This window comes from Falco rusticolus, chromosome W (genome assembly GCF_015220075.1).
Source record: "Falco rusticolus isolate bFalRus1 chromosome W, bFalRus1.pri, whole genome shotgun sequence".
Taxonomy (NCBI): Eukaryota; Metazoa; Chordata; class Aves; order Falconiformes; family Falconidae; genus Falco; species Falco rusticolus.
Window position 1 is genome coordinate 21,746,084 of NC_051209.1, and position 21,626 is coordinate 21,767,709.

At 38.4% G+C, this 21,626-nt stretch overlaps 1 protein-coding gene across 6 annotated transcripts in view; it reads left to right on the forward strand.

Moving 5' to 3' along the window:
- Positions 1 to 11,434, forward strand: part of LOC119140661 (tyrosine-protein kinase Fer-like) — a 218,753-nt gene extending 207,319 nt beyond the window's left edge. For all 6 annotated transcript variants that reach the window (XM_037372176.1, XM_037372177.1, XM_037372178.1 and 3 more), the window contains 3 exons: positions 2,789 to 2,943; positions 8,540 to 8,662; positions 9,361 to 11,434. In XM_037372176.1, the coding sequence (XP_037228073.1) occupies positions 2,789 to 2,943; positions 8,540 to 8,662; positions 9,361 to 9,515 (433 nt within the window). In that variant the 3' untranslated portion in view covers positions 9,516 to 11,434. The remainder of the gene's footprint in view (positions 1 to 2,788; positions 2,944 to 8,539; positions 8,663 to 9,360) is intronic.
- Positions 11,435 to 21,626: the final 10,192 nt, after the last annotated feature.

Below are 21,626 nucleotides of genomic sequence, written 5' to 3' on the forward strand. Positions count from 1 at the left end.
GTGGCTATTGTTTACCTGGACTTGAGTAAGGCCTTTGACACTGTCTTCCAGCAGGGTGGTTGGACCAGATGACCTCCAGAGGTCCCTTCCAACCTCAACCATTCTGTGATACTTTTGAGTTGTTTTTGCAAAATCTTTAAATCCCTTGTCTGAAAAATCTCAAAATGCTTTACAGGGAGTAATTGAATGTCACTTCTCCTCTGAGGTGGGGAAATCTACTAATTTTATAGCTGGGAAAAACTGAACAATATCTTATGGATAGCAAGTAGAAGAGTTGAGATTATTGAGAAATCATTACTGCATCTAACTTGGATCTTCTCTAGTTTCCTAGCACTATCCATCTGTGACAATGAGGATGACATTAGGAACTGAAAGGAATGATTAGTATTACAGTTAATAGTTTCTATTATTATTCTTTATGTGTTAACTACAACAATATGGAAAAAAAAACCAAATAAAAGTATAAAGGAGAAGGCTAACACAGAACACTTGGAAGGATCTACTTCTGACGCTCTAATATTTTTTCCTGTTATTAGACACAGATTAATTGATATGGCACATACTATTGATATGATGTCCACATATAGCAAAAATAGCAGCACATGAGTAGCAAGAACTTCAGAAACTGGTATGTTTTTATTTAGTTAGCCAGCCAGAATTGCAAGTTACCTGAAGTGGCTGGAAGAGAGGAAGTGTCTGTAGTCCGCAGAAAACCAAGTTACACTTGTAGACCTGCCACCCCTTCTTTTTTGATTAGATAATAGAATATTTTGGTTGAATTAAATATGCAGTGTAGGTATACTGATTCTTTCACTAATTAATTGCTTGTTTTTATCAGCCAAGTGTATTTTAAGTACCTGACCCGGGGAGGAGGTATAAAATGGCTAATTGCTTCAGTGAAGCAATCTGTCCTGTTGGTTTAATAACATGGCTGTAGTTTTAACTGATGGAATTCAGTTGAAATCCTAGGTATTATCTCCTCTGTAGTTCTTTCCAGGGGTGTTCTTAAAGAAAAGTTTACGAGGTTTAAGTCTTCACTGACAGACAATTCTCAGCATGAAGAAATTGCCTCCACTTACTCTATAACTTGCTGTTATATTTTTAGCAAAAGTGTTGGGAGCTATCTTCTGTAGTTTCAGCATATTCAACTTGTATTAGTGACATGTGATCACTGTGCTGTTTGTTTTTATAGAAACCAGATTAGTGTTTGAAAATGAAATATTAATTTTTACTCTTTGGTAGTTGGAGGAAGGGGCTTTTTACTTTGTTCTTAATAATCACTAGAAACTTCCATAATCTTGGTATGAGAAAGTGAAAAACATATTCTTTTACTAATCAACTTGTTCTGTAGCATCTCACTGTAATTTGTGCTCAATTTGTACAGCTTTCACAATGGAAAATAAGGAACATTTGCTGCTTTTCTAAGTTAAATACTGTTTTTATGGAATTACTGCAGCAAGTAGTAATGCTGTATGAAAAGAAAAACAATTCCCCAGAGAGAAAGAGGCACTAAAATCCATGCAATTATACCTGTACTTCTTTGGGATGTTTGCTTTGGGGAAAGATAAGGAGAAGGAAGAGAAAACAAACAACATATTTGTGGGGGTTTTTTAAAGGCCATCTAGAAAGTGTGATGAGTTACTACAAATATTTAACAGCAAAGTTATCTGTAATATTGACTCTTCACAGTGGTTTCCTATCAAAAGCCCTATATATTTACAGTTTCTTGTTGAAAAGCATGTTTGAAATGGAGGGAGGGGAAAAGAAGGATGTTGATTTTTCTGAGCTTCTCATCCAACACTGAACCAAAAAATATTTTCCTATAATGCTCAGTAGCTTTTGATTTTTGATGGAAACTGTAATAGGAGAGGTAAGATAAAGCCAATTCTTTGGCTTCTCAGTATCTTTCACAATTATGAGAAAACATTTTGGGCTGCTGCTTTGAATTCTGCCTCATTTTGCATCAACTAAAGTTGTTAATCTGTGGATTTATTTCAGTGACTTCAATGGGTAGTATAGCAGCAGCAGCTCTTTGCCTTACATCTGCTTATTTCATCTTTTAAATGCATATCTATTTGGTGTCTAGAAACCTAGTCTATATTGTGACATACTCACTCTTACTGATAAATTCAGCTATGATAGAAAAGATATAGGAACCTACTTGCGGTGGGTTGACCCCAGCCAGCAACTAAACACTCACCAGCTGCTTTCTCACTTCCCCTGCAACTATATGGGGGAAAGACCAAAATTGTTAAAAACTCATGAGTTGAGATAAAGACAGTTTAATAAGTGAAGGAAAAAAGAATAAAAAATGATACAAAGGCAGTCAGTCACCACCTCCCACAAGCTGACCAATGCCCATACAGTCTCCAAACAACAACTACTTAGGGAAAACTCCAACCTCTCCTCCCCTCCAGTTTTATTGCAGAGCATGACATTATATGCCATGGAATACCTCTTTCATTAATTCAAGTCAACTGTCCCAGCTGTGTCCCCTCCCAACCTCTTGCCCACCCCTAGCTTACTCATTGACAGAGGTAGAGCAAGAAAGAGAGGCAGCCTTGACACAATGTAAGCACTGTTCAGCAACAGCTAAAACATTGGTGTGTTATCAATATTGTTTTAGTCAAATCCAAAACACAGTACCATATGGGCTGCTCTGAAGAAGGTTGACTACATCCCAACCAGACCCAGTACACTAATTAAGAATTTTCTTCACATTTTACATGACTTTTAGTAGTTTCAAATGTGTGAAAATATGGGGTGGTTATTTCTTGTTCTAACTTAGAGACCTGGCTGCAAGGAATTGCTTGGTAGACGAAAACAACATTTTGAAAATAAGCGATTTTGGAATGTCTCGTCAAGAGGATGATGGAGTTTATTCATCATCAGGCTTAAAGCAGATTCCTATCAAGTGGACTGCTCCAGAAGCTCTCAACTATGGTAAGGATATATCTTATCTTTTTGGTAAAAAGAATATACAGTATAAGGTGCAAGGGGACTATAACATGGACAATATTTGAGCATATATATATATATATAATTTTTCCTTTTTCCCAGTTCAGATCAACAGTTGTTTAAAATATTTTAGTTACCTTAAAAATAATATTTCAGCCTCATTTAAGTTATGTAAAAATACTGTTTTCCCTTCAAAAGAACAAGACAGCAACATCAAATTCGATACTTATTCAACAGTAAAATAATGCTGTGGTTATGTTGTTAAGTTGTTCCAGTGAGTGGGAAATACTGCATATTTATGGCTTTTTTTAAGAAAAAGGGCAGAAGAATTTAACATTCTAGAGCACTCTATCAAATAAATGATTAAATAAATCATTGTATTGGAGAAAAAAAATGCTTTTTTTTTTTAAACTGCAGCTTTTGTTTATATATTACTATGCTGTTATGGGGGAAAAAATCTATTATTTCTGATTGAGTGAAGTGGTCCATAATATAGTAGTTTGAAAACAAAAATAAAAACATCTGGATTTAGCTTTTTAGCTTGTAGGTAAAAGTAGAAAAAAAAGTTCTTCTAAGTGAGCTGTGAAGAAGCAGCAGCATATTAAATGAATGAGGTCATATTTTGAAAACACTTCGTTCAACCTATTCTTTACTTTTAAAAAGTACATTTATTTTAAAAAAGTAAAATTCTTTACTTATAAAAGGTGTTTTGAATTTTTATTTTCAGTGTTTCAAAAGTACTTGTAGTTTATTTGATATATAATAGAACCCCTTTCTCCACAGCCATACCAGTCCAGCAGGAAACTGGCTTTTATGACACCTTCATTTTGTATTTATGAGACTATGCTATTTTCCACACCATACAGAAGAATGCATAGCTGATTAACATATCTACTTATTTGCTGTTTCCTAAAATGAATCAACACCCAGCCAGTTTTAAGAGTTTTTCTGCAGTGTTTGGACGATAACCTGTCTCAAACATTGATTAAAGTATTCAGCAGTCTAATATTCAGCTTTCAAAATATGGTCGAAGCTTTCTGTGTCTAATGGGTTTGCATGGCAAGGTTTTGGTAGCAGGGGGGCTAAGTGGTGGCTTCTGTGAGAAGATGCCAGAATCTTTGCCCATGTCCATTGGAGAGAATGCCAGCCAGCTCCAGGACAGACCCGCCACTGCCCAAGTCCAAGTTAATCAGCAATGGTGGTAGCGCCTCTGTGACAGCATATGAAGGAGGAGAAAAAAAAAAAATATCTACGACAGTGTGAGAGAGAATCAGAACCATCAGTTACCATCAGAAGGTAACAGAACTTAAAAACGAGGCTTTAGGTTTATTTTTTGTGAAATTTTCTCCTGAAAATGATGGGGTTTCTTCTAAAATTCCATATTATTTCTAACATTATACCTGGCATTCTGTTACCAATGAGGTAGTATAACAAGTTTTATCTTCAAGTAAGTTATGTTTTATAGCATATGACTTGCAAATTGTGAAAATGAATTATTTTAGTTCTGATACCCCATTTATCAACACTGTTGAAATCCACTATAAATCTGCCAAAGCCTTGTCATAGGCCTACTTTAGGCTAACACAGGCCTATGCCTTAGCAGGGGCCAACACAGACTTCCTCATCACTCACCACTATCTAGCATAAATTCCTCATAGTTTGTTCATAGTTGCACCTCTGGGGAATCTTTTTTCTGTTATGGAGGATTTTAAAGTAGGTATTATCAGTTTACTGAAATGAAACTTCTGCTGCAAAAAGCTTTGATAGCAAACCAAGATAGGGTAACCGGAAGCTATAACTTACTGTCTTGCCAAATCTCTGTATTTTGATTGGGCCTGTCACGCTTTGATCATGTGCACATAGAAGCTAATAGCAATTATTGGATAGGTAACATAGTGTTATAACTATAAAAGACAGCAGCACCTCTTGGAAAGAGATAAGAATCATCCATCAAGACCCTCTGTCTCCCACTGAACAGAATAGCACTTAGCCACTGATTTGATTTGGGTGACTCAGCAAGCTGAATGTGAGGTATCAAACTGCTATAGCTTATTATGTTTTGCTATATTTGTGTACAACACATGCAGATTAACAAGGATTTATCGTGTCCTTCCTTCTCGATCCCATCAAAAGCAGCAACGAATCATCTTTCCATTCAGTTTGCCCAGGAACCCAGCTTGATTCTCAGCCTAGCTCCTTCCCACAAAAAAATGGGCAAATACCTGGAGACTTATCATTTGCCATCTGAAATAATTACTCCTATAGTTCCTTCTCCCCTGAATATTCTGATTATAGAGCTTATGTCTCAGTGATTCTAAGTCATGTTATCATTCAGGTATTGAGATCCTTGAATGATGAAGGCTGTCTATTCAATTAGTACACGTACTTTAAAATTAGTTCATGTTTACTTCTGTAGTGTGTTTACATGGCAAGGTTTTGGTAGTGAGTGGGCTACGGGGGTGGCTTCTGTGAGAAGCTGCCAGAAGCTTCTTCTATGTCCATTGGAGCCAATGCCAGCCAGCTCCAAGACAGACCTGCCGCTGGCCAAGGCCGAGCTAATCAGTGACGGTGGTAGCGGCTCTGTGATAGCATATTAAGAAGGGGGGGGGGAAATATCTGCGCTAGTGGGAGAAGAGAGGAGTGAGACTATGTGAGAACAACAACTCTGCAGACACCAAGGTCAGTGAAGACGGAGGGAGAGGAGGTGCTCTAGGCACCGGAGCAGAGATTCCCCTGCAGCCCGTGGTGAAGACCAGACCATGGTGAGGCAGGCTGTCCCCCTGCAGCCCATGGAGGTTCACAGTGGAGCAGATATTCACCTGCAGCCCATGGAGGACCACACACCAGAGCAGATGGATGCCTGAAGGAGGCTGTGACCCATGGGAAGCCCACACCGAAAAAGGTTGGCTGGCAGGACTTGTGACCCCATGGGGGACACACACTGGAGCAGTGTGTGAAGAACTACAGCCCGTGGAAGGACTCACGCTGGAGAAGTTCATGGAGAATTGTCCCCCATGGGAGGGACCCCATGCTGGAGCAGGGGAAGAGTGTGAGGAGGAAGGAGTAGCAGAAACAATGTGTGATAAACTGACCATAACCCCATTCCCCTGCACCGCTTGGTGGGAGAAGGTAGAGAAATCAGGAATTAAGTTAAGTCTGGGAAGAAGGGAGGGGTGGGAGGAAGGTGTTTTTTCGGATTTGATTGAAATAAATTAAACTAATTTTCCCCAAGTTGAGTCTGTTTTGACCGTGAGGTAATTGCTGAGCAATCTCCCTGTCCTTATCAAAACCCACAAGCCTTTTGTTATATTTTTTCTCCCCTGTCTGTTTGAGGAGGGGGGTGATATAGCAGTTTTGGTGGGCACCTGGCAATCTGCCATGGTCAAACCACCACACTATTTTGTTTGATGCATGTTTTTTTGATGGATCATTTTTTCCACTCTCTTGAAAAGTGCAAGTTAAAATAATTGGTTTGTGTTTTGCCATTCTAATAATATGGTCATAAGTATTGTATTATTTGCATAGGTAAAACTGAAAGTGTTTAAGGATACCAGAGTGAAACAGAACTTAATGCACAGTATTTCAAATCTACATGACAGCCATTGAGCATGTGAGTTCTAACTAGCAAAATTTAATGGTTGGAGGAAAATGAGGAATACAGTCATTTGGTCATTACATGAATGATACAGTGCTGAAGAAAATAAATAAAAGTGCCTTTTTTTAAACACTTATAGATTCACCTTACATGACATTAATAGCAGTCACAAAAATATTGTAAATTAAAAAATTCAGGTTGAGAAGTCTAGAAACTGGATTAAGGCAAATGAAACTGTTAGAGTTGTGTATGAAGTCATGAATTAAATCTTGATGCTACTGGAGCATATGAAGATTTAACCTTTAGTTCAGTGGTTATTCTTCAATGCCATTCCATGCCATTATTTTTACTTGGGAGTATATGATTTCCATCACTTCCAGCAACTGAAAAATTGCTTTAAACACACTTAATAAAATTACATATTTAGGCCAAGGTTAGGGCATTTTTGCTTCCAGTTATCTCAAAATTAAAATGCACTTTTAATGTATGTTTTTCCAGTACTACTTTTACACTTCGTTGTAATCTTAATAAACTATTGTATTTGTTTATGAAAGGGTATGCCCTTTTTTTCTCCAGAGAATTAATTTTACAGAAGTTGTACTTTCTTTTAAAAAAAAATCACTTATATCTATCAAATTACTTTATTGAAAAGTTTTAAATTACTGGATGCCAAACTGAAGAGAGTTGATATATAGACAAGAAAACTAATTTTACTACAAAAAGCAAAGTGAATGTCCCTAATTACTGTCTACTAATCACACAAGCTAATGTAGAGTGGTCAGCCGGAAGTGATATTTAGTTTAAGAGTAAACTGAACTTTCTGACTTCAGAACAGTTATCATATCACCAACTGTTGCTATAAATTACATGTATTTTCCTTTTTTCTAGTGTAAGTGGATTTAAAATGTTTAGCTGAAAATTTGACACAAGCTATGGGATTATAGGGCCTTTCTGGAAATGCGGCAGAAGGAAGGGGAAATAAGAGAAGTGAGTTAGTTTGGTTTGTTTAATGCTCAGAGATGAACAAACACACATTTGCAAACATGTGTATGTTTTTAAGTCTAAAGACTCTCATAGAATGTAACAAAGAAATACAGTCATGAAAAATTATGATAAATGGATTTTTAAGGTAACATTTTCATGGGGCCTGTTACAAAGGGCTAGGAGCCTACACTTTCTGATATAACGTGCATCTTGATGTGAATCCATCAGGGAAATAGAAATATCTCCCCCAAAAGCTGTCCTTCTCCCATAATATAAAGCTTTCATTCCACAAAGAGGTTTGGATTTAAATTATCTTAATTTTACCATATGTCTGAAGCATAGTTGAATATAGTAGTAGGCCAGATTATTTATTTGTAACCTGATTGGGTGCATTAGTTCTTCAAGGTCCAAATTAAACAACAGTTGAAGCAACTGTAGATTCATTTCCAGAGAACAGTTTCTCAGAGTAAGAAACCCAGGTCCTCTTTGCAATTAAGAACTACAATGACTTTAGCTCCTCTTGGAGGATTCGTGTTATATTAGGGAACTGGAAAAGGTACATTTTTTAAAAGTATGTTCAGAGTTGAAAGTTATTATAAACAAGGAAAAAAAAACCTGACATTTTTATGTCCTTTTATATTAAAAGATAATAAAAAATATTTTTGAGCAGTAAATGGAAATAAATTCTTAACTTACATGGAAAATTATCAACATAGTAAGATCTTCTCAACCATGTGCTTTGTGTAACAAGTCTCTGTCAAATTACAGAACTTTAGGTTAGCTTATATTATTCCTAGATATTAACTTTTAAGATAATTTATGCTTACAATTTGAAATACAGGAGAACATGATATCTGAAGAATGTTCATTAGGAGCTACCGCTTTATTATGCTTAAAGCTTGCCAAAATAACACTTACCTCTGCAGAAAATATGTGGCCATAATTATGTAATACATTAATTATTCTCTAATTTAAGCCACTGGTTTTCTTTCCTTTCCTTAGGGAGATACACATCTGAGAGTGATGTATGGAGCTTTGGAATCCTTTTGTGGGAGACCTTCAGTTTAGGAGTATGTCCGTACCCTGGAATGACAAACCAACAAGCACGAGAACAAGTGGAGAAAGGTAGTTAACTGTAGGGAGCAAAAGAGATGCTGTGTAGATCCATAGGGCTGTAGATACATACAGTATAAAAAATGTCAAAGAAATAACATATGGGTTATTTAGCTACTTTAGCAAAAATATAAGATTACTTAATTGCTGTTTAGCTTTCTGGGAGATGTAGTGTGATTTATAGACTTATTGCAAAAAGGAAGATAATGACTAGTGACTTGAGGACAGAGTTATAGCATGTTGGCTTCCATGGCTACAGAACTAAAAGGTGAAATGGAGAGGAGGGATTGATTGCTGTGCAAATAAAGGCTTTACCAGAATAAATTAGTTAAGATAATGCAAGTGGAAATATTCCAAACTGCTAGGGAAAAAAATTATATCATTCTATCATCTTCTCTATTAAAGTATTTCAGACAAAATTTTAAGTTATGGTGGAGATTGACAAGCTGGTTGAACAGCAAATGCCACGTATTTTTTCCCTTTTACAAAATAATCAAAAGACTTAAATAAAAGTAAATAACTGTGAACAGGGTTTCAGGTCTTTGATTTCATCATCTTTAGTGGCATTTCAGGACTCTTTATCCTCTACATATTTCTACTGCATAATATTTTTTTAATACAACAATATTGAATTTTGCTAGTTTCTTTTTAAATTTGTCAATATGTATCATTTATCAATGCTATATATTTTTCCCTTTTTTGTGTACCAGGATACCGAATGTCAGCACCACAAAATTGTCCAGAAGAAATATTTAAAATAATGCAGAGGTGCTGGGCCTACAAACCTGAAAACCGGCCAAAATTCAGTGAGATTCAGAAAGAGCTGTCTTCAAGCAAAAAAAAAAGTGACATAGTGATGAACTAGTGCCAACTCAGTCTGTAGGACTTTATTTTCCAGTAAAGTAATATTTCCCCTTAAACAATGCATTTATACAACATTATTTGCAATATCCTTCTAACTACTTTAAAATTAACTCTTTTTTTATATATACAAGTCTACCAATGATGTCTACACCTGCATTAAAGACATATTCTGACAAATGCTGTATATCCAGTCACAGTAATATTGTCATTTATGATACACATAAATAGAAAGGCACATATTGTGACTGTGGATTCTATCTATTTTACAGCAAGTAAATGCTAGTGAAATTTTTCAGAGGTTTTCTACATTATGGTGGGTTCTCTCTCTCCTATTCCTGTCTCAGATATCAACACTATGGCACTGTAATGTGGTGACTGTGTCACACGATGGCCTTAAAAGTGAAGACAGTTTTTGATAAGTATATCAATGAGACACTTTTATATTTTTTTAAATTCTTTATGCAACTGATATTTTTAAATGATACCTTGTTTAAGGATGAAGGTCAGATTCTGGATGTAAGGGGAAATCCAGAATTTTCTTTTCTAGAAAATTGAACTACATGTGTATTTCTTATCACATTATAGTAAATACTTCTGACTTTGGATGTGATTTACTTAAGCTTCTGCTTTTTTCCTATGAACCCATCAGAATTCAGTGATATGTCTCTTTTGCAATGAACTACATTTATTTAACAAACAAAAAAGCCAATTTCAAGTCTTGACTACATGTATGTTGTTAACAAATATTGCAAATCATCTGCCTTACAAAAAATAAGTAAAAGCAGTAGGTGCACACATGTAGAAAAGGTCAACAAGAAGTAGATTTGCTAAAGATAGCAGCATGTTATATATAACAAATAGGATTAGTTTTAGAGGAGTAAAAGAATGTGAATTACTAGATATGCTTTTGATCCTGTTTTTTCCTTCAATTTGCAGTAATTCTCAGTATGCAACTGAAGCCTGCAAAAGCTAAACAAAAGTACATTCCATGCATAGTATCCAAATAAAAACACTGCTTCTCTATGCCATAAGGAAATATGTTTTAAGCCTCTAGCAGACTGATCGAGGCAGAGTAGAAACATTAACCATTTAGCTTTTTAAAATCATTACAATCAGATTTCAAAAGACTGGGGACAGTAGAGCTGCAAGTGCCAACAAGAAGGAAAAAGTTTGTATAAAAAATAACATTCCTACAGAAAGAATAAAGACTCAACATTCAGAGGAGGAAAGGCACAAAGTTTGTTACTATGACTCTTGGTTTTCTTTGCAACTTGGACTATCATGTCCCTTTGTATCTTCTACATAAAATTATAATTGGAATATATGTCCAGGTGTAGAATTTATGTGTTAATTCTGATTTCTTTAATTTTCAAGAATTTGTATATTACTAGCCATTTTAGAGCACCATGTTTTTAGACATCATTTAGGCAGGATTTATGTCATGCAAAGGGGAGGGGAGATTTTCTCGACCCCTAGTGTTTGATCTGTCTATCAGCATCCCAAGAAAGGCAAGACCCTTGTGCCTGACCGGTCTGTCAATGTCCCGCTATAGGGACCCTTCACTGAGAAGTCCTGCTGGATCAGAGGGCGATTTGACTGACTTGTTCAGGGAAACGTGCCAACAGCATAAGGGGGACCCCTCAGCAGGTCTTCCCACTTTATTCAAATATGTTACCCGCTGCCAGCAACTCCTAGTGCCCACGAAGGACTAACACTAACACTTTATGGAATAATACTCTTTATTAATATAAACTTGTGACAGAATAAGGTTCGAAGATTGCAAGTAACTGCAAGTAAGCTTTAAGCAATATATCTAATAGCAGCTAGCATAAGTTAGTCATAGAAAAAAGTTCTTACCCAATAGGCATCCCTATGGGGGAGATGACAGGTTCAGCCCATCGACTGATCCCAGAAGTTACGATGGAGTCTTCCCTAACTTCTTCCCTCATCTGTCCACTTTTTATGCTTCATAGTACATTGCATATTCATTCATCATACACAGGATTGGTTACAAGTTTCTCAATTTTAATGCAAATTAGTACACATCCTCAAATAGCACTACTGAAGTTCTCTACTAACTACACATGCTCCTCAAGCAGGATTTTGCCCTCTTTTGGGGGGACTATTTGAGTCGGAGGTTGTGATCTCCCACTATCTTTGTCCTACTGTTAGCTGTATTTAAAAAAAAAAAAGAATTAATAAAATTCTCAAATGAAGTTGACTGAGGTCACAGAGTGAAAACAGAATTAGGTGAAGTTGATACTTTCTTCCTCTGCCTTCCCAGAATTGAAAGCTTTGTAAGTAAAACTTGCAACAGCTGTCTTGGTGTTTTATAGGTAAATATGAACTGTTATCCAACAGGACAACATAGGATGCATACTGCTACTAGCAAAGAAGGATTGGGGGAAAAAAAAGTATTCCTAAATTGCCACTATTTGGAACTCTCATCTAGTTTTAGAACTACAAAAGTTTATAAATCAGCTACATAGCTGAAATTTTGTGAATAGGTTGAGAGACAGCTCATGCTTCTCCATTAAAACCCTTCTTCAGTTTAAGGCAATTATGCTTTTAAAAGAAAAATCACTTTGATAGAGGTTGCTTCTAAATTGTACATGTTGAGGCTATTGAGGAAGACATTTCCACCACTAAAAAAAATATTTAAAAGATTCACAGTACTGTCTTTATACAGTCAACTCAGTCATTTCAGTCTTTCTCAACATAAAAAAAATCCACAAATATTAAATGCAATAGCAAAACAGAATACTTGGATTACTAATATGTAAACTAGTTCTCTCTGAACTTGTGCTTCAATTATTAAAGAATCTTTCTGCTCTTTAAACAGGGCTGCAGTAGGCTAACAGCTGTAGCTGCACTGTACTGCTAAACCAGAAGAATCTGGCCCTTTGCACCTCCCAAACATTTCTTAACTCTGACAGCTCTACCACAGGTACTCCCCTTTCACTTACTTCAAGAAAGTTACTCTTGTGAGACAAAATTTCTGATATATCCCTGATTTTGTTTGACTCAAAAGTTTCATAGTGATGTTATACCTTTATACCTGTGGCAATGTGTTTGTATGAAAATTTTAGTAACTGTGAATCCAAGGTGAAACATAGTTCAAATCATGGTTTAATCAAGCTACAAACCCTAAATACATATAAAATTGTCTACATCATAAAAGACATCAGAACAAGAACATTCCCCACTGCTTAATTTACAATACAGAACAACCTTTTCCTATTCTTATCGAACACTATTAAGCCAATTAAGCCCCTTTCCAAAGGAATGATGTTGTCAGACCAGATCCAAAACACTACCTTTAAAATTAATACCAATTCCTCAGTTCCATTTGAGCTTCACTTTAAACATGCCTTCTACTTATCAGAACTTTCCAAATAGGATTAGTTTTCATTATTGTCACCCATTTTGCTTTTAGAAATCTGACCTCTTTACATCATATAACCTTTAATTATGCCAGTAATTATACAACCCTCCCAAATTCTGAGACTTGAAACTTCAAACAACAAGCACTGCTAAGTCAATAAAAGTCTACAGGGAACCCAATTTTTCATTAGGTGACTAAGTTGATATGGCTTAATGCATTTTAAATATATAAATTTTTTAGTTGAAAAAATTACTGATATTTTGAACAGCAGTATTGCTTCCACAAACTATCTGTTCAATAGAAGCATTTACATTTCACTTGAATTCTACACAGAGGTATGTGGATAACTGGCTAGCTGAAAAGGGTCACATAGACATAGTCCAGCTGGCTGGACAAAAATGCACATCGCTCTCAGCTTATCTGAAGTAAAGCAAAATACACTATCCTTGGCTGTTCTTGTTACACAATAACAGGAAGATCGCGGTGGGAAAAGAATGTTGCAGGTGGGAACAGAAAACTACAGAAGAGAAACTAGGGGCGGGCTTGGTATTTAGGCAACTAACCAATAATGAGCTTAACTTTTGTAATATGTATGAGCTAATTATAAGAAGGCATAAAAGGTGACTGTAAGAGACAATAAACGAAGTCTGCTGATCACTCATATTGAGTGACTGTGTCTTCCCTCCGTCGCAACAGAGGTAAACCTGTACCTTTATTCCTCTTCAGTTTTTCAGTGAAAGGAACTGCTGAATTATAGTAACCAATTCAGGTGCTTTCAGCTGTTTTGATATGCAGCATAGATGCAGCCAGGTTGTCATAGAGAAGATCTTGCACTCTGTATGGCACCTTTTTATAGCATGTTTATGCTTGCTACAAATCACTAATAAATTCACTGGAGACTGGAAGTTTCTTGTATCTCTGTATATAGCAAATTCATTACAACACCTGAAGTTGTAGTGCTTAAGGAAAGAGGAGAGATATGACATTATTGCCTTCCCTCTACCTTCTGCTTAGTCATGCCACAGATTCAGAGTCTTCAGTAGACCTACCAACTAGAAGAAAAATATCTGTTCCCACTGTTAATTGTATCATTACCTTTAACTGAGAACTTATTTTTTCCACAGAGTTTCCCACCTAATTTTAACTAAAATGCTAAAAACATGTAATAGAAAAACCTCAGAATTTAGGCTCACTATGTGGGACACAAAAGATAGGCAGATAAAGACATCTTGGAGACTGAAAGCCAAAATCAAGCACCTATCCATCCCTTCTATTAAAGAATTGTGTAGTTATATGCATATTCAAAATCCTTCCAGATACAAAAATTTGAACTAATAGTTGTAAGACTGCTATTATTTTCAACTACGTGTTAATTTTCCTTTGTATAGTTTTAGGTATCTGGAGAAGGAGGAGGGATGCTGAGGAAGGTGGGAAGGTTGATTCGCTGACCCACTAGCACACACAAGTTTTGACACTTCTAACCTTGAGTAGGGTACAGATAAAGTTTTCAAACATGTTTAAATTTTTTTTCAAATTTGTGCCAAAGTATGCATCATCAAGTTTAATATTGGGTAAAGCATCTTTTATACTCTTTGTTGTTTAAAAAATATGTTTGTGAAACAGATCGATAATGCATAACACTGGAAATGGGTATTCTTCCCAAAAGTACACATGTAAAAACCAAAACATTTGTGATTCATCTGCTTTTAAACAAGTATGAAAATGATAACTAATACAATTGTTAGTTGTCTGTCCTTTATAATTTTAAATAGATATGCATTCAAACTTTATTTATTTGCCAATTTTTTATATACTCTAAAGCTACACTTTTCAACTTAAGCTAGCTTTTTACTTTTGTATGCTGCTACAAAACAGAATTTCGGTATTCTTGTAAACTGCAGACTGTTTTTGAATAATTCTTTGACTTTTCTCCAGTCCCTCTTTTACTGCACCCTTCCAACAAATGTAAAATATTTGCATCAAGCTGTCTCAAATTTAATTTGATATTTACAGCACATATTTATTTACTTTCTTCTGTAGTCAAGTGGAAGATCAACTTTAGTAACACTGCTCTTGAATATGCTACTATACAAAACATTTTGTATTTCACAAAGAAAAAAATAATTATGTGAATTATGTTGTCAGTTTCTGAATTTAATACCTGTGTGATCCCTGCTTACAGTTTGACTGTCACTTGTGGCTACCTTTTATAATTCATAAGGGATTGAAAGAAAGAGTAACCCAACGGGCACAAGGGAAAGGACATGTCAAAACAGGCTCAGAACTTTAGGGCTAGAACCTTGCAGCTTTGAGGGTGTGAGACCATGTATATTTTTCCTCAAACCAGAACTGTGTTAGGAAGCTAACCTCCCCATTTCTACAATCATTTCCAGGTAAGAGGAATGCAGTAATCTGAAGATATATACAAACTTTATACTGTTTCTTTTACCCATGGCCTAGTTCTCTATTTACTTTATAATAAAACCCAAAATTTTACTCATATTACTTATATTTTAAACGCTAGTTTGGTTTTAAACCAGTTTCTTTAAAGACACTTTATGCTTTACTTAGAACTGTTGGGAGAAGGGTTTGCCGGAGTCAAGAAATTACTCAATATGAGTTATGCATCTTGCTCAACTTTATTAGTTTCTAACACTACTTATATAGACTCGATACACATGCATATTCGTAAAGCAAAAATATAATTGGTTAGTAGCGTATGGATAACTGGCTAGCTGAAAAGGGTCACATAGACATAGTCCAGCTGGCTGGACAAAAATGCACATCGCTCTCAGCTTATCTGAAGTAAAGCAAAATACACTGTCTTTGGCTGTCCTTGTTACACAGTAACAGGAAGATTTCGGTGGGAAAAGAATGTTGCAGGTGGGAACAGAAAACTACAGAAGAGAAACTAGGGGTGGGCTTGGTATTTAGGCAACTAACCAATAATGAGCTTAACTTTTGTAATATGTATGAGCTAATTATAAGAAGGCATAAAAGGTGACTATAAGAGACAATAAACGAAGTCTGCTGATCACTCATATTGAGTGACTGTGTCTTCCCTCCGTCGCAACAGTAGCGTGCTGTTCTCACACCCCTAATTATCATGACTAAAATAAGCATTCTATCCATGTAGCTAATTGCGTTGCTATGCTTCAGCCTTGTGGTTTGCTACTTCCTATATTCCCATACTGCTCCCTATCTTTCTTGGCCCTGCACCTGCCTTCCCAACAGCTGTAGCTTGTTACAGCCACTGCCTGTTGGCACAACATAATTACTTGGTCTCAGGATTCAAGAATAGCTCAAGGCTACCTTTCTTGTTAACTTCAGCACAGCAACTTCAGCACAATTCTAATTACAGGCCTATTCTAATGCCAGGCCTGGATTGTGCAGATCTTTAGAGATTCTAAGGCCACACTTCTGCTTCTGCTTCTACAATTCCCCCTTTTTTCTTTTGCACAAGCCAGGCCTGATTGGTTATGTTAAAAACTACTCTCTTTAAACAAGAAAAAGCACAGCTAAAAACTAAAAGCATTACATTAATGATTATAACAAAGCGTATTCCTTCCATCAATAACATCTTTAACCAAGCTATTATCCCCAATCCTCTCAACCATTCATCAAAGGGATTATCATCAGCAAGAATATGCTTCATGTTTCCCTGCAGTTGTGACAACTTCTTGTGGATAGATATGGAATGATCGGAAAGGTTCATACAACACATCCCTTCAAAATCCTCACAACCGTGTCCATGTGCTAATAACAAAAAATCTACTGCAGCTCTATTTTGTAATGTAGCATGCCTAACACTATCTTCATCAAGCGATAACGAACTTAAAATCTGCAATGTAGGATTAAATTGTTTCTCTCCCCAGCATGCTAACCTTCGTATATTTTTAGCATTTAATGCTGTCATTGCTCCCAGCATAAATATGGAGGCTAGGACATTTGCTGTTACAGACTGCAGATCGACTCGGTCATTACATGTTTCATCAAAGGTGCGCAGTGCCCTCTGTGATCTATGAGATTGTGGAGTTATTTTCAATAAGTCTTTCATACGTGGAGCAAACAAAGTTAAATGCCCTAAATAACATGGTCCACCGACAGGATGCATAGGTATTCCTGGCCACGCTCTGTCCCCACATATCAAAAAGAGTCTCGGTGGCAACTGATATCCCCCTGATACATCTGTATGGAAACCTCCAGTTTTCTATTCACCCCAATTAGGTGAACCGGTTAGATTTTGAAACCCTGTATAAAACCCCCGTTCACCTTGACGTGTTAGCCATAACTGCCACGGGTCACCAAACCAAATTACTCCAGTGCCATTCACGGGTTGAAGTGGTGATGACATGTGGGTACAGTCTGCCATACCAGTTGCAGTAACATTAACATATTCAACAGGTACAACGCTAGCCAATAGGTCTAACTCCTGCAAAGGTAAATGATGTGGCTGATTTAAATTCTCAATAACCGTCTTCTGCCACGCTGCATTACGCATAGAAGGCCAAACATATTGCCCATTTGGACTCATACATGTACCATTCTGATTGGAAGTCAGATCCACTGTTTTAACATTCCAAAACCCATCAAAAATTGTTTCATCCACCTGTAAGGGAATACCAATTAAACAAGTTCTAAAGGGGTTGTCATCTTGTTGCAGACAAACAAGTCTGTTACTCCCGTGATATTTGCCCATGTCACCCATATGTTTGTTCTAGGCAAGATGTCAAAAATACCTTGGCCAACGGGTAAAAAATTCATCAAGACTGTAAACCAAGTCCACCACTTAAACATGTTTAGTCCTACAATTTCCACCTTTTTTTTTCTTTTTTTTTTTCACATTCCACCCCACAAATCTGTGCTCACAGATTCTGATGATGTATGCTGTCTCCAATCAGCATGGTATTACACTAGTCGTATGTTTTCTCTTGCTTCATGCCCGGTTACTAATCAAACACATACACTCTTTTCACCATTTACATTTAAGCTTTGGCTTACAGAACCATTTTACCCCACATAGCATACATCGGCACAATACCCACGGGTTACATCCCTTGCAACATAGACAGTTCATTCCATCTGCTCGCTCTGAGTCTTCTCTTCTGTCTTCTGATCTTGACATACAGGTCGCACAAACTTGCTAGGGACCCATCTAGGTCCTTTATCTGTGGAGATACAAAAATAACCTTTACCAATAAATAACAGCGGATTAGGTCCTTCCCATACACCTGAAGCCATATTTTTATACAGAACATTCAAACCAGGAACTGCAGCTGTTTGGTTCCCTCGCGCTGTTTGGTGATGTATAACAACAGGTGGTCCCTCTCTATTCTCCATAAGGGAGAGATAGTTTAAGGTAAACAACACCTTAGTCAACCGTTTAGTTCCATCTATGTCCTGCGATACTTTCTGTTTCTGAAGATAATCCTTCAGGGTATGGTTTGCCCTTTCAACAACTGCTTGCCCCGTTGGGGAGTGAGGAATCCCTTTAACGTGTTTAATTCCCCAAGCTGTCATAAACCTAGCGACTCGTTGACTACTATACGCTGAACCATTGTCTGTCTTTATTTCTACAGGTACTCCCATGACAGCAAACCAAGACATTAAGTGTCTCTCCACATGTAATGCCTTTTCTCCGGTTTGTGCAGTGGCCCATATAAAATGAGAATAGGTGTCAATTGTGACATGCACATACTTAAGCTTCCCAAAGTCAGGTACATGTGTTACATCCATTTGCCAAACCTGAAGTGCCTTCAGACCTTTTGGGTTAGTGCCCACCCCTAAACCAGGTCCATGATGACTACATGGAGGACAGGAGCGGACAATACCCTTTGCAACTGCTATGGGTATTTGATACTGTTGATGTAAAGACTTTGCATTTTGATGAAACATCTCGTGGCTGTTACGAGCTTCTTCAAACTTACTTGTTGGAGGAGTTATTGCCAGATAGCTGACTGCTTCATCAGCTCTAGCATTACCTTCGCCCAACCCAATGGTCCACTGATGACTTCTAATATGCATAATACTAAATTCATGTTTTCTCTGTCGAAGAGTACTACGCAGTTGTAGAAACATTTCACCAAGATGTTGGTTCTTTGTCTCTCTCAACAAGGCATCTTCAATACGCTGTACTACACCAACTACGTACAATGAGTCTGATACTATGTTTACAGGTGTGTTGTTCCAGCTTCCCAATGCCCAACACACTGCTTTCAGTTCTAAGGCTTGAAGGTTGTCCCGTGGTTCACCGGTGATCACTTGTTTCTGCCACTGATTATCGGATTGCCAAACACATGCAGCCTTCTTCATCTTTCGTCCTGCATCTGTAAACACCGTTGGCCCGTTAACTGGTCTTTTTGAGCATAACGGTCTCGCAATCCACTGATAATGTTCTAACATCTTCCAGAGAGGTCCTTTTGGCCGGTTGTTGTGTACAACACCTGTATAGCCCATCAAGGCTTCCTGTATGGCTGTTGAATGTCTCAGGAGCCACTCATAATCATCACCACGGACTGGAATACTGATATCTGCCGGTTCAGTCCCATCAATTTCAACAATCCTGTCTCTTCCTTTTCTCACCAAGGCCGCTACTGCTTCAGGGTGACTTAAAATACGATGTCTGGGTTGCAATGGCAAAAACAACCACTCTAAAATGATCGCCGTATTTTCCCCCTTTTTCTTTTGCCATTGCAAAATAAGGGCAAAAGGTGAAGTGGCAACATTACAAACCAAAAACGATAACGGATGATTCGCCATTCAGCGACCACACCAGCCAGTCTGATTCTTGCGGGACATAACTTCCAGGGCAGCCCGCTGTTCTGGTGAACAAGTTTGAGGACTGTTGGCTTCGGTGCCATGCAACCAGGATCGGAACAGTTGCAAATCATCGTTAGTTGGTCTCTTTGTTTGTCATTAGGGTGTAAGGGAATCATGAAAAAAAAACAGTCTTTCAAGTCTATCACAACAATTTGCCAAATCTGAGGGATCAGCATAAAAGGTGGAAGAGCAGGTTGCAACACTCCCATCGCTAAAATCTGATCATTAACCTTCCACAAATCATGTCCCAGTTATGTGCATCACGACTATTAATCAGTACTGGACAAGCTAACGAGCTGGTCACCTGCCAATCACCCTCCAAAATAGCATCACGAATAACACCAGACCAACGCTGTAGAATTGGATCTTTCCAATTTCAGCATCGGTGGGGTAGTTGGGCTAACTGGAGGAATTACAGGTGTTGAAGTAGTAGGCAGGTTCATTTCAACTCGCTTTACCAGTTTTCTTAATTTATCTATTACCTCCTGTAAGGATTTCTCTGTATTGTTATCACAAGGCTTTTCCCCGCCTTCCTCCCCAAATTCGTCCGATGATGTTTCAGGACCAGAAGGATACGACATCGGACGGCGCTTTTGCCCTCCCTGACGTGATTGGTGCAGCAGGACTCTCTGCCCCGCCCTCCTGGGGATGCTCAGCAGCCTCTTCCGGGTTCGGCTCAGTTACCGCAGGCTCTTGAGGAGTAACTTTTAGTTGTCCGCTGTCTTATCTAAAAGCTCCGGCACTGTTGAACACGCAGGGGCGGACATACCCTTCATAGGACGAGTATGCCCAACTCCGAAAAGTGTAGCCAAGAGAGAAGGCTTAGGTGAATCACCCTTCTGTTCCACCGGCTTTTCTACCACATCACCCCAACGCTTCTATGGCTGCCGCCGCTACTTTTTTTTTTTTTCCGCCTTCATAGTTTCCAGAGTGTTAACTATCGACCGCCACGTCACTCCTAACGCTTTAGCTTCTTTTCCTTCTTTGCCTCCCTCGATCGTAGTATCCCAGAGGCAATTTCCCACTACTCTCCATTCCGCAATACTAAACAATAACGCGGGCTCGGGGATCTTATTCTTTTTTCGTGCCCAGCGAACTAAGGTCTCCACTTCTGTCTCTTTAACGCCCTCCCCTCTCTTAAGGAGGATGCCAGTTAACAGTTTAATTGTCGCGTCTAATTCCATCGCGGTCTTCTCAGAGCTCCCCCCTCTCACAGAAAGGATATCAGCGCGGAGAAGCCCTGCCACGATTTACTCGTCGCGGTCTTCCGTAGTTCACAGAGAGGAATTTAGCGTAGAGTCCTGCCGCGATTTACTCTACGCGGTTTTACCACCAGCGGGGGTGCGATCTGCAGCTCCACGCCGAACTCTGGACTCCGCTTTTCGCCAGCAGCTGGGGGGATCCGTGGCGGTGGTTGGGCGGGCGAGCGGGGGGAGCCGCGGGGCACGGCACGGCACGGCACGGCACGCTGGCGGGGCGCGGGGAACTGTGCTGGTGTAAGAAGCAATCTGGCTAGCGAAGTACAGTCACTGGGTGTCATGATTTCAGAGTCAAATAATTCAGCAGGTGTTTGACTGGTTCAGATTGTAATCCATATTGTGTAACGGCTTGTCGCAGCTGCTGCATAAACTTCCAATCAAAAGGTTTCCATGCTGTGGCTGCTGAACCATCTGGTAAAGTGGTGGTCCGCACCGGACATGCAACAGCAGAAGCAGCCTGCCACTCTCCCGCCAATATAGCGTCTCGTATAACCCCAGACCAACGACTTTGGGGAGCGGCAGGCTGGAGGATAACGCCTTCCTGGGTCAGGACTTGAACATCACGACCGGCAGTAGGCAGATGGCATTCGTTCAGTTGCTGCAGCAAGCGGTTTAAGGTCCGGTCGGACGGTTTTGTTCGGAGACGGGG